At 43.4% G+C, this 27,794-nt stretch overlaps 1 protein-coding gene across 1 annotated transcript; it reads left to right on the plus strand.

Moving 5' to 3' along the window:
* On the plus strand, positions 1 to 27,794 carry LOC124047212 (protein HEG-like). Its single transcript, XM_046367782.1, has 14 exons — positions 1 to 539; positions 7,870 to 9,495; positions 9,661 to 10,773; positions 10,969 to 11,085; positions 11,879 to 12,016; positions 13,182 to 13,285; positions 21,359 to 21,414; positions 21,636 to 21,796; positions 22,556 to 22,690; positions 24,676 to 24,718; positions 24,822 to 24,859; positions 25,038 to 25,125; positions 25,317 to 25,494; positions 26,962 to 27,794. The coding sequence occupies exons 1-14, from the start codon at positions 203 to 205 to the stop codon at positions 27,103 to 27,105; spliced, it is 4,278 nt and encodes a 1,425-aa protein (XP_046223738.1). The 5' UTR covers positions 1 to 202; the 3' UTR covers positions 27,106 to 27,794.

The raw sequence follows: 27,794 nt of genomic DNA on the forward strand, positions 1-27,794 counted from the left end.
CAGGCTTCTGTTTCCAGCACCACTGCACCACTTCACGGTCTGCAAAACGTATTAAAATTAATCGGATCAACTGATGTTTAGGGTCTCCGAAGGTATTTAAAATTATACATTTTTGAAAAATATAGTTTCTAATGGTGGCTGTGGGCACTTCGCTGCTACTTGTTTGGAATATACGCCTACCCGCCGCCGTTTTCGGGACGTTATGATTATGGAAACCTGCTATTTGAGTCACGTAGTCCTAACCCGTCTTTCTCTGTTGGTCCTCTTGGTCGTTCTGAGACCCCTCAATGCGTGGATTTACTCCTCCAGCAGCAACGATATGGATAGGGCACTGGTAACGGGAGTATACTTCTCTCCCCGGGTTACTAACTCGGAAGAAATAACTGCCATAACTGCCTTACCAAAATACTTGTTTACTACTCCGGCAACTTCTACGGACTTTAGGGAGGTATCATCACCATCACCTGGAACAGAACTCCACCACAGAGTCAGGCATTCCGAGGAGAGTGAGACACGGGCGTTGAGTGAAGACAAATTAGGTAAGGTGCAGTATGGTACAGACATATGGAAGAGTGCACCCTTGGGCTTCGAAAACGGGACAAGAGTTCTACACACTGTCCCATCCCGTTATGTGGCAAGGGTCGCGCAGAGTGACAATATTTAAACCTCAGTCATGATTTGATCATTGTATGTAGAAGCTATAACGGATGGTTTATTACATGTTTACATGATTCTTGATCAACATTCCTTGGGTCCACTTGGACTAATTTAAAATGACGGCATTTAGGCTGATAACCCCAGAACAAAATAAGAAAGAACATGGATACATTTAATATATGGATACAATGATTGCGTAATATGCTGACAGTCAGAAACCAACATTTTACTTACTAAATGACTAGGTTATATAAGGCCATATCTGTGGGCTATCAGAATTGTACTTGGAATTCCCCACCTGAACCTGGTGGTTTTTCCACACTGACACAAGCTTCTAACCATGTTTCTCCCTCCTGTTTGATGGTTTTGTTGGGTTATTTTCTTGTAATCTAGTGCAGGCATCCCCTCAAAGAAAATCAACTGGCCTCGTCCCCTGTCACTCATTTATTTATATGCCTATGGACATTTGATGTAGCCTTATTTAAGTCATAATAAGGTCTTCTTATAATAGTGTAATTCATCATAGTGATCATTTGAGTCAGTATACTAAAATATCATAGGCAGCTGATAAAGTAGATTAGAATTATACACCTTGTATTGAACAACTTCCAAGGTTCAAACCAATCAATGTATTTGTTGTCTCGTGTTTCAGGACTTCTTATGAGGTATTGCCAGTGACTACATGTGGAGAAAGTGTTAACTCTTTCGGTGAATAATTGTTCATTAGTTATTATAGCTTCCTTGTAAGCGTACTACGGCCACTGCCAAGATGTCTGAACCTTTATGGCACAGGGGGCAGTGTGCTTGCCTATTACCTGCAGGGTTGCTGGCTCAAGTCCAGTTCTCGTTGTCCCTTCTCAATCACTACATCGGTGGCAACAGCTGGGATAACCACAATGTCTCGCAGGCCTTTACTGGAAGAATGCCTTAGTCTGCATTGGAGTTTGTGAGAGAGGTACATTTTCCGCTTTTCCAGAAGGTGAAGAGTGTCATCTCTCCATATAGAAGTGTAACAGAGTGCATTCTCTTCTGTGGCGAACAGGGCGCAAACCAGCAATCATCTGCACAAAAACATGCACTAAGCCTACAGAACTCAAAGCCAACCGTTTTAGCCAGCAGAGCAAGAGCCACTCCGTGAGTGACAGTTGGCTTTAGATCAGGGAAGGTGTGATGTCACAGATGTACTCCAGCCAACATACTATAGGCAACTATCACATCCACTTTATAAGTCACTGTCAAGAGCTCTGAGTCTGGACCTTTATGGCTTGCCCTGAAACCCTGGTCAAAAGTAGTGCACTATGTAGGGAATGGGACCAGGGAATAGGACCAGAGCCCGGTCAGAAGTTATGATGCATTTCCATACAGGATTTACCCCAGTGTTTTACCCAGAAGGCTCAGAATTTTCTGTTTCCATCTACGGGGGCCGGCACCTCTGTTTCACTGGGCCATGGCTCCGGCAGACCTGCTTTCACCTGGGGCCAAAGCCAGGCCACTGATACTTTTCAGCCAGCATTTACATTACACTGACTGACTGTGACCTTTAACACCTTCTCACAAAGCATCTGTTTTGATTATGCAGAGGTTGTTGATTCTGCATGCATCAGTTCAGCTGGGCCTCTACAAATCTCGGCGAGCCGAACCGAAAGAGTGTGCTCACATACTCCCTTAAAAGATCTTCACCTGAAACATTTGAAAAAAGTGGCAATAATACTGTTTGTCACTTTTGAGACGTCGTAGCTGGTATACACTTCCTCAAAATAGTCAGAATTAATCTAAGATAACTCAAGAAATCTGTCATGAATTTTTGCAGAGAAGATTTTAATCGCGCAATGTTTGGCGCAGTATTACGCAATGAAAAAAAATGTGCATGAAAATGAGTCATACCTCATTGAATGACAACAAAGACTATTGAAGAATCCCTGCTGTTGACCAATTACCTACGAAGGGACGTAGACTTCGGCTCCAAACTTCGGCTTGCCTTCTAGAAAAAAATGTGTCTGCACGAACAGCCGAAAAAACCCTCACTGAAGTCCAAAACGAACAGAAATGTCACAAAATGTCATCATAATATATGCAGAAACTTTTCCAAACCGTTTTCGGCTGGGAAGCATGTGGACGCCTTTACAGTCAGCCCTAGCTATGGAAACACAATTACACTAGAGTTTGTATTAGCATTAAACACTGGCAACTCACTGGTGTGGCGGTAAGTCTCCATGGAAATGCGGTATAAATGCACTATAAAGAGAATAGGGTGCCATTTGGGACAGAAGCCATTTCATCATCATCATGAACTGGGAGCCACAGAAGTAAAAAAATAAAAATAACTAAACACACAAAAGCTAACTTCTTGGTCCTGCCAGCACCAATAGTGCTCCATTCCAGTCTGCTTTTGATTACAGTGTACTGAATGCAGGGCTACGCCAGCCAGTTAGGCCAGTGGACTCCATCCAGAGAGCTTTAGTTTAGAGGAAAATGGCCTAATTCTCTAAGAGTGTGTCACAAATGAAACCATATTCCCTATATATTGCACTACTTTTGACCAGGGTCCATACAGTGCCTTCAGAAAGTATTCACACCCCTTGACCTTTTCCACATTGTGTTGTGTTACAGCCTGAATTTGAAATGGATTCAATTGAGATTTTTGCGTTACTGGCCAAGTGTCACGACTTCCGCTGAAGTTGGTCCCTCTCCTTGTTCGGGCGGCGCTCGGCAGTCGACGTCACCGGTTTTCTCGTCACCACCGATCCATGTTTAATTTTCGATTTGTTTTGTCTTCATTATACACACCTGGTTTCCATTCCATAATCATTGTTCCCTATTTAACCCTCTGGTTTTCCCCCTTGGTTTTGTGCGTGTTTGTTATTGTCAAGTTGTGTCATTTTGTGACCTGGATTATTTTGTGTCCTTTATGGAATATTGTTTTTGAGTAAAGTAACGGTTATTACTCATCTCTGTGTCCTGCGCCTGACTCCGCCTTACCCGCATCACCTAGACATTTGACACCTAGACACAATACCCCATAATGTCAAAGTGAAATTATGTTTTTAGAAATGTTTACAAATTAATTAAAAATGAAAAGCTGAAATGTCTTGAGTCAATAAGTACTCAACCCCTTTATTATAACAATCTTAAATAATTTCAGGAGTAAAAACTTGCTTAACAGGTCACATAATAAGTTGCATGAACACACTGTGTGCAATAATAGTATTTAACATGATTTTTGAATTAATACCTCATCTCTGTACCCCACACCTACAATTATTTGTAAGGTCCCTCAGCCGAGCAGTGAATTTCAAATGGAAATTCAACCACAAAGACCAGGTAGGTTTTCCAGATCCTCGGAAAGAAGGGAACCTATTGGTTGATGGGTAAACATTTAAAAAGCAGACATCTAATATCCCTTTGAGCATGGTGAAGTTATTCATTCCACTTTGTATGGTGTATCAGTACACACAGTCACTACAAAAATACAGGCGTCCTTCCTAACTCAGCTGCCAGAGAGGAAGGAAACCGCTCAGGGATTTCACCATGAGGCCAATGATGACTTTAAAACAGTTACAGAGTTTAATGGCTGTGATAGGAGAAATCTGAGGATGGATCAACAACATTGTAGTTACTCCACAAAACTAAACTAATTGACAGAGTGAAAAGAAGGAAGCCTCTACAGAATAAAATATTCCAAAACATGCATCATGTTTGCGACAAGGCACTAAAGTAATACCGTAACATAAATGTTTCAAAGCAATTCACTTTTTGTCCTGAATACAAAGTGTTATGTTTGGGGAAAGTCCAATACAACACATTATTGAGCAATGTTATGGGTATGCTTGTAATCATTAGGGACTGGGGAGTTTTTCAGGATAAAAAATAAACTTAAAGGCAAAATCGTAGATTTCCACAAGACACTAGGAGATTAATAAACCTTTCAGCGGGACAATAACTAAAACAAGAAGACAGTGAATGTTCCTGAGTGGCCGAGTTATAGTTTTGACTTAAATCTGCTTGAAAATCTATGGCAAGACTTGAAAACGTTTTTCTAGCAATGATCAACAACCCATTTGACAGAGCTTGAAGAATTTTGAAAATAATATTAATTTAATGTATTTAACCTTTATTTTATGGGCAAATATTCTACAATCCAGGTGTGCAAAGGTCTTAGAGACTTACCCAGAAAGACAGCTGGTATTGCTGCCCAAGGTGATTCTAACATGTTTTGACTCAGGGGTGTGAATTGTTTATTTCTAAAAACGTGTTTTAATTTGGTCATTATGGGGTATTGTGTGTAGATGTGTGATAAAATATATTTAATGACTTTTGAATTCAGGCTATATGTAACACAACAATATGTGGAATAAGTCCAGGGCTATGAATACTTTCTGATGGTACTGTACGTCTCTGGTCAAAAGGAGTGCACTATATAGGGAATACGGTGCCATTTGGGACGCATCCTAGGTCTCTCTGTAGAATGACTATACCGTTGCTGTACTCTTCTTCCCGCTATCTGCATACTGTCTGACATCCTGACTGTTTGACTGTGTCATTGCTATGTGTTACATTCAGGATGTTATCTAGCACAGACAGCGCTCTTCCTTGGCAGTGGCAGTAGGTTATTGTTCCAAAGCTCCCCAGCAGCAGTGTTGAGTTAGTGGAGAAGTGCCAGGCTGACAGACAGGCAGACAAACAGGCAGGCTGCCACAGAGTAGAGGGGTGGAGATTTCAGGCCCCAGACCATCTATAAACCCAGCTTTAGCCCTAGGTGGAGTTTGTAGGCCCTAGTAGTAGTGGTGGTGATACGGACAGGAACACACCACACCACATCTGTTTTGTTCTCATACCATGAAATAGCCTACATGTGTCATCTTCACGTGGAGGCCAAGAACTACTGCCCTATCTTAGTAGTATGAGGCCTAGAACCGCCATATTTTAGTAATAGGAGGCCTAGAACCGCCATATTTTAGTAATAGGAGGCCTAGAACTGCCATATCTTAGTAGTAGTAGGCCTAGAACTGCCATATCTTAGTAGTGGGAGGCATAGAACTGACATATCTTAGTAGTAGTAGGCCTAGAACTGACATATCTTAGTAGTAGTAGGCCTAGAACTGCCATATCTTAGTAGTAGGAGACCTAGTCATGTATCTTTACAAACGGAAACTTAATTGGAAAAAAATAAAGCAATGAACATACCAATTAATTGTTAGATTTAAATGAGATTTGTATACTTTTTAGCCTTTAGTCCCCAAAACCTGTGTACTACGTCACAAATGTGTATATATGTGACCGACCGGCTTGATTCGGTCTTATGTTTTACATTGGATAAAAGTAGAGACAGAGCTAGAAAATTGCATATCATACACTACAGTTGAGGAACAATGGGAAAGTAATTCTGCTTTGAAAGTTGATAAACCTGTAACCTCACTTTTGAGAAAATGGCCCTTGAATATACTGGAGAGCTCTTCTTTGTCTACACCCATTTTGCATCGTTTTTACCCTCTTAAGCCTTAGCCCCGCCCATCTCTTTAAGGATTCACATGTGAGGCCATGTAATAATCAACCAAAGATTTCAAGACTAAAGGCTGGTTTATACTACAGGTGTATTAATTAATTAAATCTGGAGTGCCAGAGTGCACCCTGGGTGTTCATAACCTCAGAGCATTGTCACAGATCATACACGTAACGTTAGCTAGCGAGCCATACAGCTGATGTTAGCTAGCTACCTAACAGTATGCTTTAACTTGAAATGAAAATTATTTTCTGACAAAATTTGAAATGTGTAATATCTGAAAATGTAGCTAGCTAGACTCTCTTACCTGTATACATGTATGGACGTTTCTCCCTCTCTGTCGCGGATGCCATGGTTGCCCATAGTTTGAAGATGTAATCCGGAGACAGGTGTTTTATACAGCTTTCTTTGTTCTCTTTTCGACTCCCACTGCATATTTGCAATCAAAGACCAGAATTTTCTCCATCTTCTTAGCTATCATACTCTAATTCCACTGGGCCTTCCACTGATTTCAAAACTCGGTCATCCAGAAAGTGGAGAGCAACACTTTGATATCTTTAAAAAAAGCAGTGTTAGAAAGGTTTATCTACAAATACTGACCAGCTCATGTTATAGACAGAAGCAGGCTACATGGCAGACCATTCCGAACCCATCTGCCGGCATGTCCAGCCCATCCATTATCTCTGCCAATCATGGCTAGCGGGAAGGTTCCTTCCTTTTTCCATGGCTAAACCAACTAGGCTCATAATTTAACCATTTTATTCGTTTACAGATGGCATACAAGTTTGTTATTAAGGCACATGAAAGTTCACATGTTCCAGAAGGCATTTCTGCCAAAACACACATTTTGATAAATAAATAATAGTTTACGTTCAAATGGCTCTCCTGTCAATTAGTGACTCTCGACATACGCCCAGTTTCCTGAAATGAGTCACATACAGTATGTACACCCTGTCATTGCTCTCTCTCTCTCGCTCTACTGTGTGTGCGTCTTGCTAGCTGTCACTTAAATGGCGAAGGGCTGAAGCTCATTGGCTGAAACTCAAATTGCTAGAGGGCTGTCCAAATAGGGGTACATGTAGGCAAGATGGCAGTGCACATCTTCCAAAAAACGGTCACTTTCAAACTAGGGATTTCGTGGCTAATTGAGGTAAAACCGTAATTCTGCTTATAGATTATGCATGTATGAACTACACATTGACACATCCATCACAAAGCGGGAGGTTTAAAAAATACTAGCGGAGCATGTCTTTATCTGACTGTTTTCAAAAAGCCCCCAAAAACTGTGAGCCAGAGAGCAAACTCTGCTTCAATATGAACCCAAACAACGTCTGCAGTTTGACAGTATTATAACATCTATGGCTTCTGCTATGTCAGCTTAAGGAAGGAAATGGCAAAGTCCCAAAGGCCAGAGTCACCTCCATATTTAGGGCCCAGGCTTTTGTTAGGGTAGACAGGCCTGGCTGCCAATTGTTCTCCACCCAAAATCAGAACAGCTGCAGGCAGCAACTCCTGACATCTTCCCATTTAGAGTTTGAAGCAAGATACAACCTCTCTGGGGCCATCTGGTGGTCCAGACATTTAGGTTTTTGTTTTGGGTGTCTTTCTTCCCAACTTTTTATGTAGGCCTATGTTTCACATAGCTTTCCTTGAATACAGAAAACACATACCTGTCATCCTTTTTGAATTGTATTTATATATTTATTCTTCAGCCACTGAACAAAACATACGTCTCTCCTCGGGCTCAACCAGTTGGACATCAGAAGGAACCCTTGGTTTGTCGACGGAGCAGAGGAGCTCTACCATTGTAGTGTCTACAGAGGCTACCACACAGTGGGAGGACAAGACCAGACTAACACCAGACCACCTACCAGAGGCCTACTCTGGGCTCCCAGCACAGCTCAGGGCTTTGACTGAAACAAAACGCTCAGTAGAACTTAAGTCTGTGTCTGGTACGGAAGCCAGACCACCTCAGGACAGCCCTGATGCTGACAGCAGTCTCAGAGGGGACCAGTCCACAAACCGAGGTACTGTGGATCTCAGAGAAGACCAATCCACAACCCAAGGCACAGTGGGTCTCAGCGAGAACCAGTCCACGAACCAAGGCATTGAGGGCCTCAGAGAGGACCAGTCCACAAACCGGGGCACCTTGGGACTCAGCGAGGACCAGTCCACAAACCAAGGCACTGTGGGCCTCAGAGGGGACCAGGCCACAAACCAAGCTACCATGGGGCTCAGAGAGAACCAGTCCAATATCCGAGGCACCATGGGTCTCAGTGAGGACCAGTCCACAAACCGGGGCACCTTGGGACTCAGCGAGGACCAGTCCAATATCCGAGGCACCATGGGTCTCAGTGAGGACCAGTCCACAAACCGGGGCACCTTGGGACTCAGCGAGGACCAGTCCAATATCCGAGGCACCATGAGTCTCAGTGAGGACCAGTCCACAAACCAAGGCACTGTGGGCCTCAGAGGGGACCAGTCCACAAACCAAGCTACTGTGGGGCTCAGAGAGAACCAGTCCAATATCCGAGGCACCATGGGTCTCAGTGAGGACCAGTCCACAAACCAAGGCACTGAGGGCCTCAGAGAGGACCAGTCCACAAACCGAGGTACTGTGGGTCTCAGAGAGGACCAGTCCACAAACCGAGGCACCGTGGGTCTCAGAGAGGACCAGTCCACAAACCAAGGCACTGAGGGCCTCAGAGAGTACCAGTCCACAAACCGAGGCACCGTGGGTCTTAGCGAGGACCAGCCCACAACCCGAGGCACCATGGATCTCAGAGAGGACCAGTCCACAAACCGAGGTACTGTGGATCTCAGAGAGGACCAATCCACAACCCAAAGCACCATGGGTCTCAGCGTGGACCAGTCCACAAACCAAGGCACTGTGGGCCTCAGAGAGGAACAGTCCACAAACCGAGGCACCGTGGGTCGCAGCGAGGACCAGTCCACAATCCGTGGCACCATGGGTCTCAGAGAGTACCACTCCACAAACCAAGGCACCGTGGGTCTCGGCCAAGGACAGTCAACAGATACTCTCAGGCAGGAACAGTGGACCGACCTAGGAACCATGGCTCTCCCCATCCCTGTCCACACCGACCGCACCTACATCTCCTCCACTATGAGTCGAGCGGGAGAGAGGACCTTACTGTCTGTGAGCTCCAACAGCACCTCCATGTACCCTAAGGACTCCACCTTGGGCCTCCCGACCAGCCGCACCGGTGCCGGGGCTGGGGATGTCACCGACAGGATACCCTCCACTGGACCTGACCATGGGCATGACGCTACGTCTGGGTCTGACTCTCACCCCCACTCCAACACCAACTCTTCACAAGGTAAACAACCTTCTGAAATTCCCTCTTTGTGTATATGTATATACAGTATGTATATGTCTACCGGGGAGAATGGGATATGCAAAATACTCATTTCCATTTCTCATGTTTTAAATGGACAAAAAGTAATCTTCTTCTCCCTCTTCCTCTTCTACTTATTCTAAACAGAGATGCCTGGTGGTTTGTCCTCCAAAGGGACCAACCCGCTGACTGAACCCCCCAATGTGACCCAACAGCAGGACCTAACCTCTCTGATTTCGGAGGGAACCCCCTCCTCCACCCCCCCTCTCAGCGTGGCTGATAACCACAGCAGACAGGACACAGACACAACAGACTCCAGTCAGCCTTCCAGAGGCAGGACGTCCCAGACAGAAGATGGGGTCCCTGATTCTTCACAGCCCCCCTTCCTGTTTTCAGAAGGACCCAGTCATCCCAGCACCAACACCTCTCAGGGAGGAGATAGAGATACTCCCTCCATCATGGTCACCGGGTCTGGCACTTCCACAGAGTCCTCCACAGGTGCCCTCAGCACCCAGGGGGGCCAGGGTGGGACAGAAGGAGTCACATCACTCCACACAGAGGACACACCTACCATCATAGGTCTGGCTCTAACTACTGCTCACCCGACGCTACGAGAAAGTGCCACCGCCCTGGAAGACTCCCTGTCCCGGTTCATCTCAAGCCAGCCTCCCTTTGTCCCCAAGACAGAGCAGCCATCGCCGGAGGTGACCACAGAGGTCCTGATGTCCACCACATCCGTTACCATTACGATGACGTCACAGGTCACTGAGGAGGAGACCTACAGATTTACTACGGCAACCAGCACCACACTGACACCCCCTCTGGTTACGACAAGGATGGTTCAGCTTAGCACCACCTCCGTTGAAGCCCAGACTCAACCCACCACCATCCCTACCACCATTACCACTGAGACCACTCTGGGTCTCCAGACCTCGGCTTCAACCCCCCTGCGCCCAGCTACACTTCAGACCCAGACCCAGGAGCCCTCAACAGGGGTGAGCTTCACCGACGTCACCAGCTTCACCAATGTAACCACCTTGCCCCTGGAGACCAGCACGGCCACACCGGGGAACACCACGCCCCACAGCGGCCAGGACATCACCACCAACACTACTACAGCCTCCTCTTCCTACAGCCAAAGCACCACCACCAGGAGCACAGTGGAACTGCACACTACAGGGAAACACACTGACAGGGGGACCACTGAGGTAGAAGTGACCGCAGCTCCAATGGACATCAGATCTACATCTCAGACACCAGGTTTGTCAACAATATATCTTTTAAAACTTTTATTCTGCTAAAGTTAGTTTTTCCCTGAATTTAGCTGGAAACGTGGAATTAAGATGTGTGTATTCCCAAAGCCTAATGACTGTTGTTTGGAACAATGAAGAAAATCTATGAACTGCATTGATATGAGATGCAGTACATCAGTCTGAATCCATCTCTCTTCTTTAGGTAGTGCCTGTGAATCCAACCCCTGTCTGAACGGAGGTGAGTGTGGAGAGACCTATGGAGGGAGGGAATTCACCTGTTACTGTCTGTCAGCATGGACAGGACCTAGCTGCAATGAGGGTGAGTTCAAACCTATTATTCCCAGCCTTCTAGGCAGAGTTCACCTGTCCAGTGTTTGTGTTCTTTTGCCCATCTTAATCTTTTATTTTTATTGGCCAGTCTGAGATATGACTTTTTCTTTGCAACTCTGCTTAGAAGGCCAGCATCCTGGAGTCGCCTCTTCCCTGTTGACGTTGAGACTGGTGTTTTGCGGGTACTATTTCACGAAGCTGCCAGTTGAGGACTTGTGAGGCGTCTGTTTCTCAAAATAGACACTCTAATGTACTTGTCCTCTTGCTCAGTTGTGCACCGGGGCCTCCCACTCCTCTTTCTATGGCAGCAGCACAACATGGTAGCAGCACAAAATATGGTACAAACATTATTGGGCACAGACAATAGCACAAAGGGCAAGAAGGTAGAGACAACAATACATCACGCAAAGCAACCACAACTATCATTAAGTGTGTCCATGATTGAGTCTAGGTGACCCTAGCAACCTGGACCGAGTAACAGAGGTGTGAACAACCTGTATACAACCCATAGGGAGATGGATGCCTAATGCAGCAGCTATAGAGCCCCAAGTCTCTTGGCCCAGGACCCCAGAGAGTTTTAGTGAGGGTTTAATGATTCAAGTTTTGTGCAGTTTTGTGTAACTGATCTCTGTCATCTGTGTCCTCTGTCCTTGTCCTCTGTCTATGTTGCTTTGTTTGTCCAGATGTGAAAATGCCTTTATATTGCTGATTGTATTCACTATAGTCATCTTGTCCTCTATGTTCACACTGCCCTCTCTGTCCTCTGTCTCTGCTGTGTCCAGATGTGGATGAGTGTGAGATTGGCCCCGGCCCCTCGGGCCCATGTCCCAGTGACTCTACGTGTGTTAACACCAGGGGCTCCTTCAGCTGCGAGTGTCCCCTGGGCCTTGACATTGAGAACGGACGAGACTGCACGCGAGGTACGGCTTAACAAACAGTACATACATCCTTTGTTTACGGTCTCATATGACGATAAAAATATAAACAATATTTATCTCTTTATTTTTGGGGTGATGTTAAAGTAAGCCAGTTGCACTACACACAACTAAACATACATGCTTTATTTACAGGTCTCATATCACATGAGAATATAAACAATACGTAGTCCTTGTTTAGGTTATTTTAGATCAAATCTAATCTAATTTGATTGGTCACATACACATATTTAGCAGATGCAAATGTGGGTGTAGCGAAATGCGTGTGTTCTTAGCTCCAACAGTGCAGTAGTATATAACAATTCATAACAATACGCACACGTCTAAAAGAATGGAATTAATAAATATATGAATATTAGGTCGAGCAACGTCTGAGTGGCAATGACTAAAATACAGTAGAATAGAATACAGTATATACATACAGTATGAGATGAATAAAGCAGTATGTAAACATTATTTAAACATTATTAAAGTGACTATTGTTCCATTATTAAAGTGGCCAGTGATTCCAAGTCTATGTATATGGGGCAGCAGCCTCTTAAGGTGCAGGGTTGAGTAACCGGGTGGTAGCCAGCTAGTGATGGCTATTGAACAGTCTGATGGCCTTGAGATAGAAGCTGTTTTTCAGTCTGTCGGTCCCAGCTTTGATCCTTCTGGATGATAGCGAGGTGAACAGGCCGTGGCTTGTGTGGTTGATCAGGTTATGTTATATGTTATGTCAGCCATCAACAACTAGATTGTAGATTTTTTTTCATAACAAGATGATTGGGGGGTGGAACATAATTACAAATAATTTGTAGACTGCAAATTGACTGCTATTAGCCCAAACAGATATAATATTTTACTAAAACATGATTTCCAACCTTGCTTACATTTGTATACGATCACGTTTCTCTCTATTATGCGTCAGAATACTTTGGAACAAATAATTAAAACACCCGCGGGGCAAATTCGATGCAGGGGTTGCCAGTTGGGGGACCCTGGGAACATTATGTTATTAGGTAATGATAAGATAAGACACTACTAATCTTAGTGATGTATTCATTCTCAATAAAGGGTTAGCTATATTTCATTAGTTGAAAGAAATGACTGTAAACTTTAGAGACAGTCTTGAACCTTAGTTAACCACAGTGTCTGTTTACCTCTACAGCAAAAACCTTCTTGGGGACGTTCAGTGTCAACAACTCTCACTATGACCCACTGCTCTCCAGGAGCGCCACACTGCATGAGATCCAGAGAGAGATCAACCAGCTGGTAAGGACAGGGACAGGCTGGGAATTGCAGAAGGAGGGAATATTCCCATAATACCTTCCTGAATATTCCCTGTATACATCCCTGAATATTCCCTGTATACCTTCCTGAATATTCCCTGTATACATCCCTGAATATTCCCTGTAGACCTCCCTGAATATTCCCTGTATACATCCCATAATATTCCCTGTATACATCCCTGAATATTCCCTGTATACCTCCCTGAATATTCCCTGTATACCTTCCTGAATATTCCCTGTATACATCCCATAATATTATCTGTATACATCCCTGACTATTCCCTGTATACATCCCAGAATTTTCCCTGTATACATCCCAGAATATTCCCTGCATACCTTCCTGAATATTCCCTGTATACATCCCAGAATATTCCCTGTATACATCCCAGAATATTCCCTGCATACCTTCCAGAATATTCCCTGTATACATCCCTGAATATTCCCTGTATACATCCCTGAATATTCCCTGTATACATCCCAGAACATTCCCTGTATACATCCCAGAATATTCCCTGTTTACATCCCTGAATATTCCCTGTATACATCCCATAATATTCTCTGTATACATCCCTGAATATTCCCTGTATACATCCCTGAATATTCCCTGTATACATCCCTGAATATTCCCTGTATACATCCCTGAATATATCCCCTGTATACCTTCCTGAATATTCCCTGTATACATCCCTGAATATTCCCTGTATACCTTCCTGAATATTCCCTGTATACATCCCATAATATTCCCTGTATACATCCCTGAATATTCCCTGTATACCTCCCTGAATATTCCCTGTATACCTTCCTGAATATTCCCTGTATACATCCCATAATATTATCTGTATACATCCCTGAATATTCCCTGTATACATCCCAGAATATTCCCTGTATACATCCCAGAATATCCCCTGCATACCTTCCTGAATATTCCCTGTATACATCCCTGAATATTCCCTGTATACATCCCTGAATATTCCCTGTATACATCCCAGAATATTCCCTGTATACATCCCAGAATATTCCCTGCATACCTTCCTTAATATTCCCTGTATACATCCCTGAAGATTCCCTGTATACATCCCATAATATTCTCTGTATACATCCCTGAATATTCCCTGTATACATCCCTGAATATTCCCTGTATACCTCCCTGAATATTCCCTGTATACCTTCCTGAATATTCCCTGTATACATCCCATAATATTCCCTGTATACATCACTGAATATTACCTGTATACCTTCCTGAATATTCCCTGTATACATCCCTGAATATTCCCTGTATATCTTCCTGAATATTCCCTGTATACATCCCATAATATTCCCTGTATACATCCCTGAATATTCCCTGTATACCTCCCAGAATATTCCCTGTATACATCCCAGAATATTCCCTGTATACATCCCAGAATATTCCATGTATACATCCCAGAATATTCCCTGTATACATCCCAGAATATTCCCTGTATACATCCCAGAATATTCCCTGTATACATCCCTGAATATTCCCTGTATGCATCCCTGAATATTCCCTATATGCATCCCTGAATATTCCCTGTATACGTCCCAGAATATTCCCTGTATACATCCCAGAATATTCCCTGTATACATCCCAGAATATTCCCTGTATACATCCCACAATATTCCCTGTATACATCCCAGAATATTCCCTGTATACATCCCTGAATATTCACTGTATACATCCCAGAATATTCCCTGTATACATCCCAGAATATTCCCTGTATGCATCCCTGAATACTCCCTGTATACATCCCAGAATATTCCCTGTATATATCCCTGAATATTCCCTGTATGCATCCCTGAATATTCCCTATATGCCTCCCTGAATATTCCCTGCATACATCCCTTAATATTCCCTAGATACATCCCTGAATATTCCCTGTATACATCCCTGAATTTCCCTGTATACATCCCAGAATATTCCCTGTATACATCCCTGAATATTCCCTGTATACATCCCAGAATATTCCCTGTATACATCCCTGAATATTCCCTGTATACATCCCTGAATATTCCCTGTATACATCCCTGAATATTCCCTGTATACATCCCTGAATATTCCCTGTATACATCCCTGAAGATTCCCTGTATACATCCCATAATATTCTCTGTATTCATCCCTGAATATTCCCTGTATACCTCCCTGAATATTCCCTGTATATCTTCCTGAATATTCCCTGTATACATCCCATAATATTCCCTGTATACATCACTGAATATTACCTGTATACCTTCCTGAATATTCCCTGTATACATCCCTGAATATTCCCTGTATACCTTCCTGAATATTCCCTGTATACATCCCATAATATTCCCTGTATACATCCCATAATATTCCCTGTATACCTCCCAGAATATTCCCTGTATACCTCCCAGAATATTCCCTGTATACATCCCAGAATATTCCATGTATACATCCCAGAATATTCCATGTATACATCCCAGAATATTTCCTGTATACATCCCTGAATTTTCCCTGTATACATCCCAGAATATTCCCTGTATACATCCCTGAATATTCCCTGTATACATCCCAGAATATTCCCTGTATGCATCCCAGAATATTCCCTGTATGCATCCCTGAATATTCCCTGTATACATCCCTGAATATTCCCTGTATACATCCCAGAATATTCCCTGTATGCATCCCAGAATATTCCCTGTATGCATCCCAGAATATTCCCTGTATACATCCCAGAATATTCCCTGTATGCATCCCAGAATATTCCCTGTATACATCCCAGAATATTCCCTGTATGCATCCCAGAATATTCCCTGTATGCATCCCTGAATATTCCCTGTATGCATCCCAGAATATTCCCTGTATACATCCCAGAATATTCCCTGTATGCATCCCAGAATGTTGCCTGTATGCATCCCAGAATATTCCCTGTATACATCCCAGAATATTCCCTGTATGCATCCCTGAATATTCCCTGTATGCATCCCAGAATATTCCCTGTATGCATCCCTGAATATTCCCTGTATGCATCCCAGAATATTCCCTGTATACATCCCAGAATATTGCCTGTATGCATCCCAGAATATTCCCTGTATGCATCCCTGAATATTCCCTGTATACATCCCTTAATATTCCCTGTATACATCCCAGAATATTCCCTGTATGCATCCCAGAATATTCCCTGTATGCATCCCAGAATATTCCCTGTATACATCCCAGAATATTCCCTGTATGCATCCCTGAATATTCCTGTATACATCCCAGAATATTCCCTGTATACATCCCAGAATATTCCCCTGTATGCATCCCTGAATATTCCCTGTATACATCCCAGAATATTCCCTGTATACATCCCAGAATATTCCCTGTATGCATCCCAGAATATTCCCTGTATGCATCCCTGAATATTCCCTGTATACATCCCTTAATATTCCCTGTATACATCCCTGAATATTCCCTGTATACATCCCTGAATATTCCTGTATACATCCCAGAATATTCCCTGTATACATCCCTGAATATTCCCTGTATACATCCCAGAATATTCCCTGTATGCATCCCTGAATATTCCCTGTATACATCCCTGAATATTCCCTGTATACATCCCAGAATATTCCCTGTATACCATCCCTGAATATTCCCTGTATACATCCCTGAATATTCCCTGTATACATCCCATAATATTCTCTGTATTCATCCCTGAATATTCCCTGTATACCTCCCAGAATATTCCCTGTATATCATCCCAGAATATTCCCTGTATACATCCCATAATATTCCCTGTATACATCCCTGAATATTACCTGTATACCTTCCTGAATATTCCCTGTATACATCCCTGAATATTCCCTGTATACCTTCCTGAATATTCCCTGTATACATCCCAGAATATTCCCTGTATACATCCCATAATATTCCCTGTATACATCCCAGAATATTCCCTGTATACCTCCCAGAATATTCCCTGTATACATCCCAGAATATTCCCTGTATACATCCCAGAATATTCCCTGTATACATCCCAGAATATTTCCTGTATACATCCCTGAATATTCCCTGTATACATCCCAGAATATTCCCTGTATACATCCCAGAATATTCCCTGTATACATCCCAGAATATTCCCTGTATGCATCCCAGAATATTCCCTGTATGCATCCCAGAATATTCCCTGTATACATCCCAGAATATTCCCTGTATGCATCCCAGAATATTCCCTGTATGCATCCCAGAATATTCCCTGTATGCATCCCAGAATATTCCCTGTATACATCCCAGAATATTCCCTGTATGCATCCCAGAATATTCCCTGTATACATCCCAGAATATTCCCTGTATACATCCCAGAATATTCCCTGTATACATCCCAGAATATTCCCTGTATGCATCCCTGAATATTCCTGTATGCATCCCAGAATATTCCCTGTATACATCCCAGAATATTCCCTGTATGCATCCCAGAATATTCCCAGTATGCATCCCAGAATATTCCCTGTATACATCCCAGAATATTCCTGTATGCATCCCTGAATATTCCCTGTATGCATCCCAGAATATTCCCTGTATGCATCCCAGAATATTCCCTGTATGCATCCCAGAATATTCCCTGTATACATCCCAGAATATGCCTGTATGCATCCCAGAATATTCCCTGTATGCATCCCTGAATATTCCCTGTATGCATCCCTTAATATTCCCTGTATACATCCCAGAATATTCCCTGTATGCATCCCAGAATACTCCCTGTATGCATCCCAGAATATTCCCTGTATACATCCCAGAATATTCCCTGTATGCATCCCAGAATACTCCCTGTATGCAACCCAGAATATTCCCTGTATGCATCCCTGAATATTCCCTGTATAAATCCCAGAATATTCCCTGTATACCTTCCTGAATATTCCCTGTATGCATCCCTGAATATTCCCTGTATACATCCCAGAATATTCCCTGTATGCATCCCAGAATATTCCCTGTATGCATCCCTGAATATTCCCTGTATACATCCCATAATATTCCCTGTATACATCACTGAATATTACCTGTATACCTTCCTGAATATTCCCTGTATACATCCCTGAATATTCCCTGTATACCTTCCTGAATATTCCCTGTATACATCCCATAATATTCCCTGTATACATCCCATAATATTCCCTGTATACCTCCCAGAATATTCCCTGTATACCTCCCAGAATATTCCCTGTATACATCCCAGAATATTCCATGTATACATCCCAGAATATTCCATGTATACATCCCAGAATATTTCCTGTATACATCCCTGAATTTTCCCTGTATACATCCCAGAATATTCCCTGTATACATCCCTGAATATTCCCTGTATACATCCCAGAATATTCCCTGTATGCATCCCAGAATATTCCCTGTATGCATCCCTGAATATTCCCTGTATACATCCCTGAATATTCCCTGTATACATCCCAGAATATTCCCTGTATGCATCCCAGAATATTCCCTGTATGCATCCCAGAATATTCCCTGTATACATCCCAGAATATTCCCATCCCAGAATATTCCCTGTATACATCCCAGAATATTCCCTGTATGCATCCCAGAATATTCCCTGTATGCATCCCTGAATATTCCCTGTATGCATCCCAGAATATTCCCTGTATACATCCCAGAATATTCCCTGTATGCATCCCAGAATATTCCCTGTATACATCCCAGAATATTCCCTGTATGCATCCCAGAATGTTGCCTGTATGCATCCCAGAATATTCCCTGTATACATCCCAGAATATTCCCTGTATGCATCCCAGAATATTCCCTGTATACATCCCAGAATATTCCCTGTATGCATCCCAGAATATTCCCTGTATGCATCCCAGAATATGCATCCCAGAATATTCCCTGTATACATCCCAGAATATTCCCTGTATGCATCCCAGAATATTCCCTGTATGCATCCCTGAATATTCCCTGTATGCATCCCAGAATATTCCCTGTATGCATCCCTGAATATTCCCTGTATGCATCCCAGAATATTCCCTGTATGCATCCCATGAATATTCCCTGAATATCCCTGAATATACATCCCAGAATATTCCCTGTATGCATCCCAGAATATTCCCTGTATGCATCCCTGAATATTCCCTGTATACATCCCTGAATATTCCCTGTATACATCCCAGAATATTCCTGTATGCATCCCAGAATATTCCCTGTATGCATCCCAGAATATTCCCTGTATACATCCCAGAATATTCCCTGTATGCATCCCAGAATATTCCCTGTATGCATCCCAGAATATTCCCTGTATGCATCCCTGAATATTCCCTGTATGCATCCCAGAATATTCCCTGTATGCATCCCTGAATATTCCCTGTATGCATCCCAGAATATTCCCTGTATACATCCCAGAATATTGCCTGTATGCATCCCAGAATATTCCCTGTATGCATCCCTGAATATTCCCTGTATACATCCCTTAATATTCCCTGTATACATCCCAGAATATTCCCTGTATGCATCCCAGAATACTCCCTGTATGCATCCCAGAATATTCCCTGTATACATCCCAGAATATTCCCTGTATACATCCCAGAATATTCCCTGTATACATCCCTGAATATTCCCTGTATACATCCCAGAATATTCCCTGTATACCTTCCTGAATATTCCCTGTATGCATCCCTGAATATTCCCTGTATACATCCCAGAATATTCCCTGTATACATCCCAGAATATTCCCTGTATGCATCCCAGAATACTCCCTGTATGCATCCCAGAATATTCCCTGTATGCATCCCTGAATATTCCCTGTATAAATCCCAGAATATTCCCTGTATGCATCCCAGAATATTCCCTGTATGCATCCCTGAATATTCCCTGTATAAATCCCAGAATATTCCCTGTATGCATCCCAGAATATTCCCTGTATGCATCCCTGAATATTCCCTGTATACATCCCAGAATATTCCTTGTATGCATCCCAGAATATTCCCTGTATGCATCCCTGAATATTCCCTGTATGCATCCCTGAATATTCCCTGTATACATCCCTGAATATTCCCTGTATGCATCCCTGAATATTCCCTGTATGCATCCCTGAATATTCCCTGCATACATCCCAGAATATTCCCTGTATACATCCCTGAATATTCCCTATATGCATCCCTGAATATTCCCTGCATACATCCCAGAATATTCCCTGTATGCATCCCTGAATATTCCCTGTATACATCCCAGAACATTCCCTGTATACATCCCAGAATATTCCCTGTTTACATCCTTGAATATTCCCTGTATACATCCCATAATATTCTCTGTATACATCCCTGAATATTCCCTGTATACATCCCTGAATATTCCCTGTATACCTTCCTGAATATTCCCTGTATACATCCCTGAATATATCCCCTGTATACCTTCCTGAATATTCCCTGTATACCTTCCTGAATATTCCCTGTATGCATCCCTGAATATTCCCTGTATACATCCCTTAATATTCCCTGTATACATCCCAGAATATTCCCTGTATGCATCCCAGAATACTCCCTGTATGCAACCCAGAATATTCCCTGTATGCATCCCTGAATATTCCCTGTATAAATCCCAGAATATTCCCTGTATGCATCCCTGAATATTCCCTGTATGCATCCCAGAATATTCCCTGCATACATCCCAGAATATTCCCTGTATACATCCCAGAATATTCCCTGTATGCATCCCTGAATATTCCCTGTATGCATCCCAGAATATTCCCTGTATACATCCCAGAATATTCCCTGTATGCATCCCAGAATATTCCCTGTATGCATCCCTGATTACTGTAACCAGTAATTTTGGAATCTCTCAAGAATGTTGGTATGTTTGCTAGATTACCGGGAGTTTTGCAACCCTAGTGTGGAGAGAGGAATGACTATCACTGACATTGTGTATTGTGTATTTGTTGTAATGATGCAGCAAGCCTGTTCAATCAATTTGATAGATGTATTAGGAATGTAAGGAAGACATAGTTAATGTATTATAAATAATTCAATGTGATCATGCCCAACTAATAATATTTAGACCCCCCTCATTTTTCACTCTTTTTTAATTTATTTTTTACAGCTCAATGCCTCATTATCAATTCTGCATGGTTACCGGCGCTCTACTTTGAGTAAAAAGTGAGTTTCTTCTCCCCCCATAAGATTGTCTTTGCACAACATGCATGACAACATTGCATGTAAAGTGTAATAAAAATTCAAGCAATACCAATACACTCTTGATACATTTAAAATGACTTTATTGTAATGGATGTTCAATAGAACAACAACTTTACAACTCTGATGCTTTTTGGGATTTAAATGGACTTTAAATCAAGTTTGCTGTCATGTGTGTGTTCCAGAGGGGAAGACGGAGTTCATATCTCTGCTGTCAACATGTTCTCCCTCTCTGCTGACGTGACCAGCTCTGAGGTCTACGACAGCATACAGATGTCTCTGAACAACTGTAACAGCACTGCTGGACACTGCAGAGTGGTGGTCACTCACCAGCTCTCCTATCAAGGTACAGCACTCTCTACATCCCTCTGTCATGTGCTCTCATTTATTTTTTTTGTCATTTAGCAGATGCTTTTATCCAGAGCGACCTACAGTTGGGGTTAAGTGCCATGCTCATGGGCACATCAGTTTATTTTTTTATCTAGTCAACTCAGGGATTTGAACCAGTGACCTTTCAGCACTCTTAACCACTAGGCTACCTGCCGCCCCGCTCGTCTTCCTCCATTCATCATCCTCAGTCCTCCTCCCTCGTCTTCATGACCAATCCTCTCCTCTTTACTCTAACCCAAACTCTTACCCTGAATGACTATAACGGCGACAGCATACAGATGTCTCTGAACAACTGTAACAGCACTGCTGGACACAGCAGAGTGGTGGTCACTCACCAGTGCTCATATCACGGTAACAGCACTCTCTTACCTCCATCTTCCTCTCTCAACTTCCTCCATCCACCGTCTTCCCTTCTTTCACCTCAGCTTCATGACCCATCCTCATCTCTTTCCCCTAATCCCAGTCTTAAAGGATTAGTTCATCCTAATTTCAAAATGACATATTTGTTTTGTTACCTTCTAAGCAGCCTGTGGGGACAAAGGCAGAATTCAATCCATGCATTGGATTTGTGTACGCCGTCACTGCCACCATCTGCTAACTTTAGCATTTTCTAGCCCAAAAAACGATGAACGTCAAACATTAGCATGTTTTACATTTCATACCTGACCCTGCTACAGCCATCCTAATCTACCCCTCTCCTATCTCTGCCCCTCAGTTGAGAGTCTGTGTCTGGCCCAGAACACCCAGTGTCACCAAGAGCGTTCCTTCTGTGTCGACTCCAATGGGACTGCCTACTGCCAGTGTCAACCAGGGTACTTCAAACTCAACCCTGAGGACCAGTCCTGCCTAGGTGAGGCCTGAAACGAGGATAAGGTGGAGGGTAGTCCTACATCTTGCCTAGGTGAGGCCTGAAACGAGGATCAGGTGGAGGGTAGTCTTCCGTCTTGTCTAGCTGAGGCCTGAAACGAGGATAAGGTGGAGGGTAGTTCTACATCTTGCCTAGGTGAGGCCTGGAACGAGGATAAGGTGGAGGGTAGTCCTACATCTTGCCTAGGTGAGGCCTGAAATGAGGATAAGGTGGAGGGTAGTCCTACATCTTGCCTAGGTGAGGCCTGAAACGAGGATAAGGTGGAGGTGGAGGGTAGTCCTACATCTTGCCTAGGTGAGGCCTGAAACGAGGATCAGGTGGAGGGTAGTCTTCCGTCTTGTCTAGCTGAGGCCTGAAACGAGGATAAGGTGGAGGGTAGTTCTACATCTTGCCTAGGTGAGGCCTGGAACGAGGATAAGGTGGAGGGTAGTCCTACATCTTGCCTAGGTGAGGCCTGAAATGAGGATAAGGTGGAGGGTAGTCCTACATCTTGCCTAGGTGAGGCCTGAAACGAGGATAAGGTGGAGGTGGAGGGTAGTCCTACATCTTGCCTAGGTGAGGCCTGAAATGAGGATAAGGTGGAGGGTAGTCCTACATCTTGCCTAGCTGAGGCCTGAAACGAGGATAAGGTGGAGGGTAGTCCTACATCTTGCCTAGGTGAGGCCTGAAATGAGGATAAGGTGGAGGGTAGTCTTCCATCTTGTCTAGCTGAGGCCTGAAACGAGGATAAGGTGGAGGGTAGTTCTACATCTTGCCTAGGTGAGGCCTGGAACGAGGTTAAGGTGGAGGGTAGTCCTACATCTCGCCTAGGTGAGGCCTGAAACGAGGATAAGGTGGAGGTGGAGGGTAGTCCTACATCTTGCCTAGGTGAGGCCTGAAATGAGGATAAGGTGGAGGGTAGTCCTACATCTTGCCTAGGTGAGGCCTGAAATGAGGATAAGGTGGAGGGTATTCTTCCATCTTGTCTAACTGAGGCCTGAAATGAGGATAAGGTGGAGGGTAGTCTTCCATCTTGTCTAGCTGAGGCCTGAAACGAGGATAAGGTGGAGGGTAGTCTTCCGTCTTGTCTAGCTGAGGCCTGAAACGAGGATAAGGTGGAGGGTAGTTCTACATCTTGCCTATGTGAGGCCTGGAACGAGGATAAGGTGGAGGGTAGTCCTACATCTTGCCTAGGTGAGGCCTGAAACGAGGATCAGGTGGAGGGTAGTCTTCTGTCTTGTCTAGCTGAGGCCTGAAACGAGGATAAGGTGGAGGGTAGTCCTACATCTTGCCTAGGTGAGGCCTGAAACGAGGATAAGGTGGAGGTGGAGGGTAGTCTTCCGTCTTGCCTAGGTGAGGCCTGAAATGAGGATAAGGTGGAGGGTAGTCCTACATCTTGCCTAGGTGAGGCCTGAAACGAGGATAAGGTGGAGGGTAGTCCTACATCTGCCTAGGTGAGGCCTGAAACAAGGATAAGGTGAAGGGTAAGTCCTACATCTTGCCTAGGTGAGGCCTGAAACAAGGATAAGGTGGAGGATAGTCTTCCATCTTGCTAAGGTGAGGCCTGAAACAAGGATAAGGTGGAGGGCAGTCTTCCATCTTGTCTAGGTGAGGCCTGAAACAAGGATAGGGTGGAGGGTAGTCCTACATCTTGTCTAGGTGAGGCCTGAAACGAGGATAAGGTGGAGGGTAGTCTTCCATCTTGTCTAGGTGAGGCCTGGAAGGGTGGAGCAAGCAGACGTTAAAGCATACCATAGCAAAACGTTTTGCAATGCAAAACAAAACACACGTAGTCCCTGCGGGGTTTCAGTGCGTTTTCTTCGTTTTGGTGCCTCGTGAATATGACCCAGCCTCGGTCAAACATATCTTACATCAAATTTACTTTATTTATTTTCATTTCATTTTAGCAGGCATCTTTTTGAAAATAAAATGTATTATAAAACAAAAATGTTTTTGCTTTGAAATGATTGTAAAATTACATTTTACAGAATGCGGTGATGGTCTGAAATGGGTCAATGGAACCTGTATCAGGTAAGCAGTGACAACTCTAATCATCTAATCCACTGGACCATTCCATTAATACATGTTATTAATGATTTTTTTGGTCTTATATTTGGTTGTTTATATCTTTCAGGTGCACATTTGGATTTGGAGGATTCAACTGTGGAAATTGTAAGTAGGAGACTTTAATGACTTAAATGATAATTTAAAAAGTGTGAGAAAAATATATAATGGAGAATCAAGACAACATTTGAATCACTTAACTCATTAGTTGTTGTCATGGTTATCCTTTCTGCACTCACAGTCACAGCGTAGACCTCCAGTTTAATCATAACATTTTGTCTTCTAGTCTACAAGCTGATAGCTGTGGTGGTATCGCCAGTAGGGGGTGCCCTACTCCTTGTTCTCATCATCGCTCTCATTGTCACCTGCTGCAAGTAAGATTCCATGACACTATTGCTGTAGTTATAACCATTTAATAACACAGTAGTAAGAGGACAACCACTAATTCCTTATTCTCAGTCCATGTTGTGCCATATTAGAAAAATGTAATTGACCACACAATTTGTAATAACTGTTATAAGTGTTTATAAAATAATTGAGTGAACTTATAATATTTTTTTTACAGGAAAGACAAGAATGACATCAACAAGATCATTTTCAAAAGTGGCGATTATCAAATGTCGCCGTATGCAGAGTTCCCAAAGAGTAACCGTGTTTCTATGGAGTGGGGGAGAGAGGCCATCGAGATGCAGGAGAACGGTAGCACCAAGAACCTGCTACAAATGACAGACATCTACTACTCTGTATGTATAGACACTACTACACTGTACATATAGAAACTAGTACTCTGTATGTATAGATACTACTACTCTGTACATATAGAAACTACTACACTGTACATATAGAATCTACTACTCTGTACGTATAGAAACTATACTCTGTACATATAGAAACTACTACACTGTACATATAGAATCTACTACTCTGTACGTATAGAAACTATACTCTGTACATATAGAAACTACTACACTGTACATATAGAATCTACTACTCTGTACGTATAGAAACTATACTCTGTACATATAGAAACTACTACACTGTACATATAGAATCTACTACTCTGTACGTATAGAAACTATACTCTGTACATATAGAAACTACTACACTGTACGTATAGAAACTACTACTCTGTACATATAGAAACTATACTCTGTACATATAGAAACTACTACACTGTACATATAGAAACTATACTCTGTACATATAGAAACTACTACACTGTACATATAGAATCTACTACTCTGTACGTATAGAAACTACTACTCTGTACATATAGAAACTACTATGTACATAAAGAAACTACTACTCTGTACGTATAGAAACTACTACTCTGTACATATAGAAACTACTATGTACATAAAGAAACTACTACTCTGTATATATAGAAACTATACTCTGTACATATAGAAACTACTACACTGTACATATAGAATCTACTACTCTGTACGTATAGAAACTACTACTCTGTACATATAGAAACTACTATGTACATAAAGAAACTACTACTCTGTATATATAGAAACTATACTCTGTACATATAGAAACTACTACACTGTACATATAGAATCTACTACTCTGTATATATAGAAACTATACTCTGTACATATAGAAACTACTACTCTGTACGTATAGAAACTACTACTCTGTACATATAGAATCTACTACTCTGTACGTATAGAAACTACTACACTGTACATATAGAATCTACTACTCTGTACGTATAGAAACTACTACACTGTACATATAGAATCTACTACACTGTACGTATAGAAACTACTACTCTGTACATATAGAATCTACTACTCTGAACATAGAGAAACTAGTACTCTGTACGTATAGAAACTACTACTCTGTACATATAGAATCTACTACACTGTACATATAGAAACTACTACTCTGTACATATAGAAACTACTACTCTGTATATATAGAAACTACTACTCTGTACATACATTATACGTCTATGTACTCTATGTATAAACATGTATTCTCTATAAGCACAGACATCTAGCGGTACATAAAGAAACAAAACACAATGTTAACACATAAACATAGCAATTCTCTAGGAGACAATCGACAAACCAATTAGACAGAAGGGCCACTATGTTTGTTATTTTTGGTCCACCATAGCAGGTAAGGATTAGCCTACACCGCTGTCTTTCTCTCTCACTCCCCCCGTTGATACTGACCACCCCATATCTGTGTTGCAGCCTGCGTTACGTAACTCTGACCTAGAGCGTAACGGCCTCTACCCGTTCTCTGGCCTGCCAGGCTCCCGTCACTCCTGTATCTATCCCGCCCAATGGAACCCTTCGTTCATTAACGACGACTCACGACGTCGGGACTACTTCTGACGCCCAGCTACCCCGCCTCTGGTCCTGCCTAGCCAGCCAACCCCACCTCTGGCCGTGTCTTGCCAGCCAACTCCGCCTCAGGCCCTGCTTTGCCAGCCAACTCCACCTCTGGCCCTGCCAAGCCAGCCAACTCCGCCTCTGGCCCTGCCTAGCCAGCCAAATTTGCATCTGGCCCTGCCTCACCAGCCAACCCCACCTCTGACCCTGCCTAGCCAGCCAACTCCACCTCTGGCCCTGCCTCACCAGCCAACCCCACCTCTGGCCCTGCCTACCCAGCCAACCCCACCTCTGGCCCTGCCTCACCAGCCAACCCCACCTCTGGCCCTGCCTACCCAGCCAACTCCACCTCTGGCCCTGCCTACCCAGCCAACTCCACCTCTGGCCCTGCCTACCCAGCCAACTCCACCTCTGGCCCTGCCTACCCAGCCAACCCCACCTCTGGCCCTGCCTAGCCAGCCAACTCCACCTCTGGCCCTGCCTACCCAGCCAACTCCACCTCTGGCCCTGCCTACCCAGCCAACTCCACCTCTGGCCCTGCCTACCCAGCCAACTCCACCTCTGGCCCTGCCTACCCAGCCAACTCCACCTCTGGCCCTGCCTACCCAGCCAACTCCACCTCTGGCCCTGCCTACCCAGCCAACTCCACCTCTGGCCCTGCCTCACCAGCCAACTCCGCCTCTTGCCCTGCC

The sequence above is a fragment of the Oncorhynchus gorbuscha genome, linkage group LG01 (assembly GCF_021184085.1).
Source record: "Oncorhynchus gorbuscha isolate QuinsamMale2020 ecotype Even-year linkage group LG01, OgorEven_v1.0, whole genome shotgun sequence".
Classification (NCBI taxonomy): Eukaryota; Metazoa; Chordata; class Actinopteri; order Salmoniformes; family Salmonidae; genus Oncorhynchus; species Oncorhynchus gorbuscha.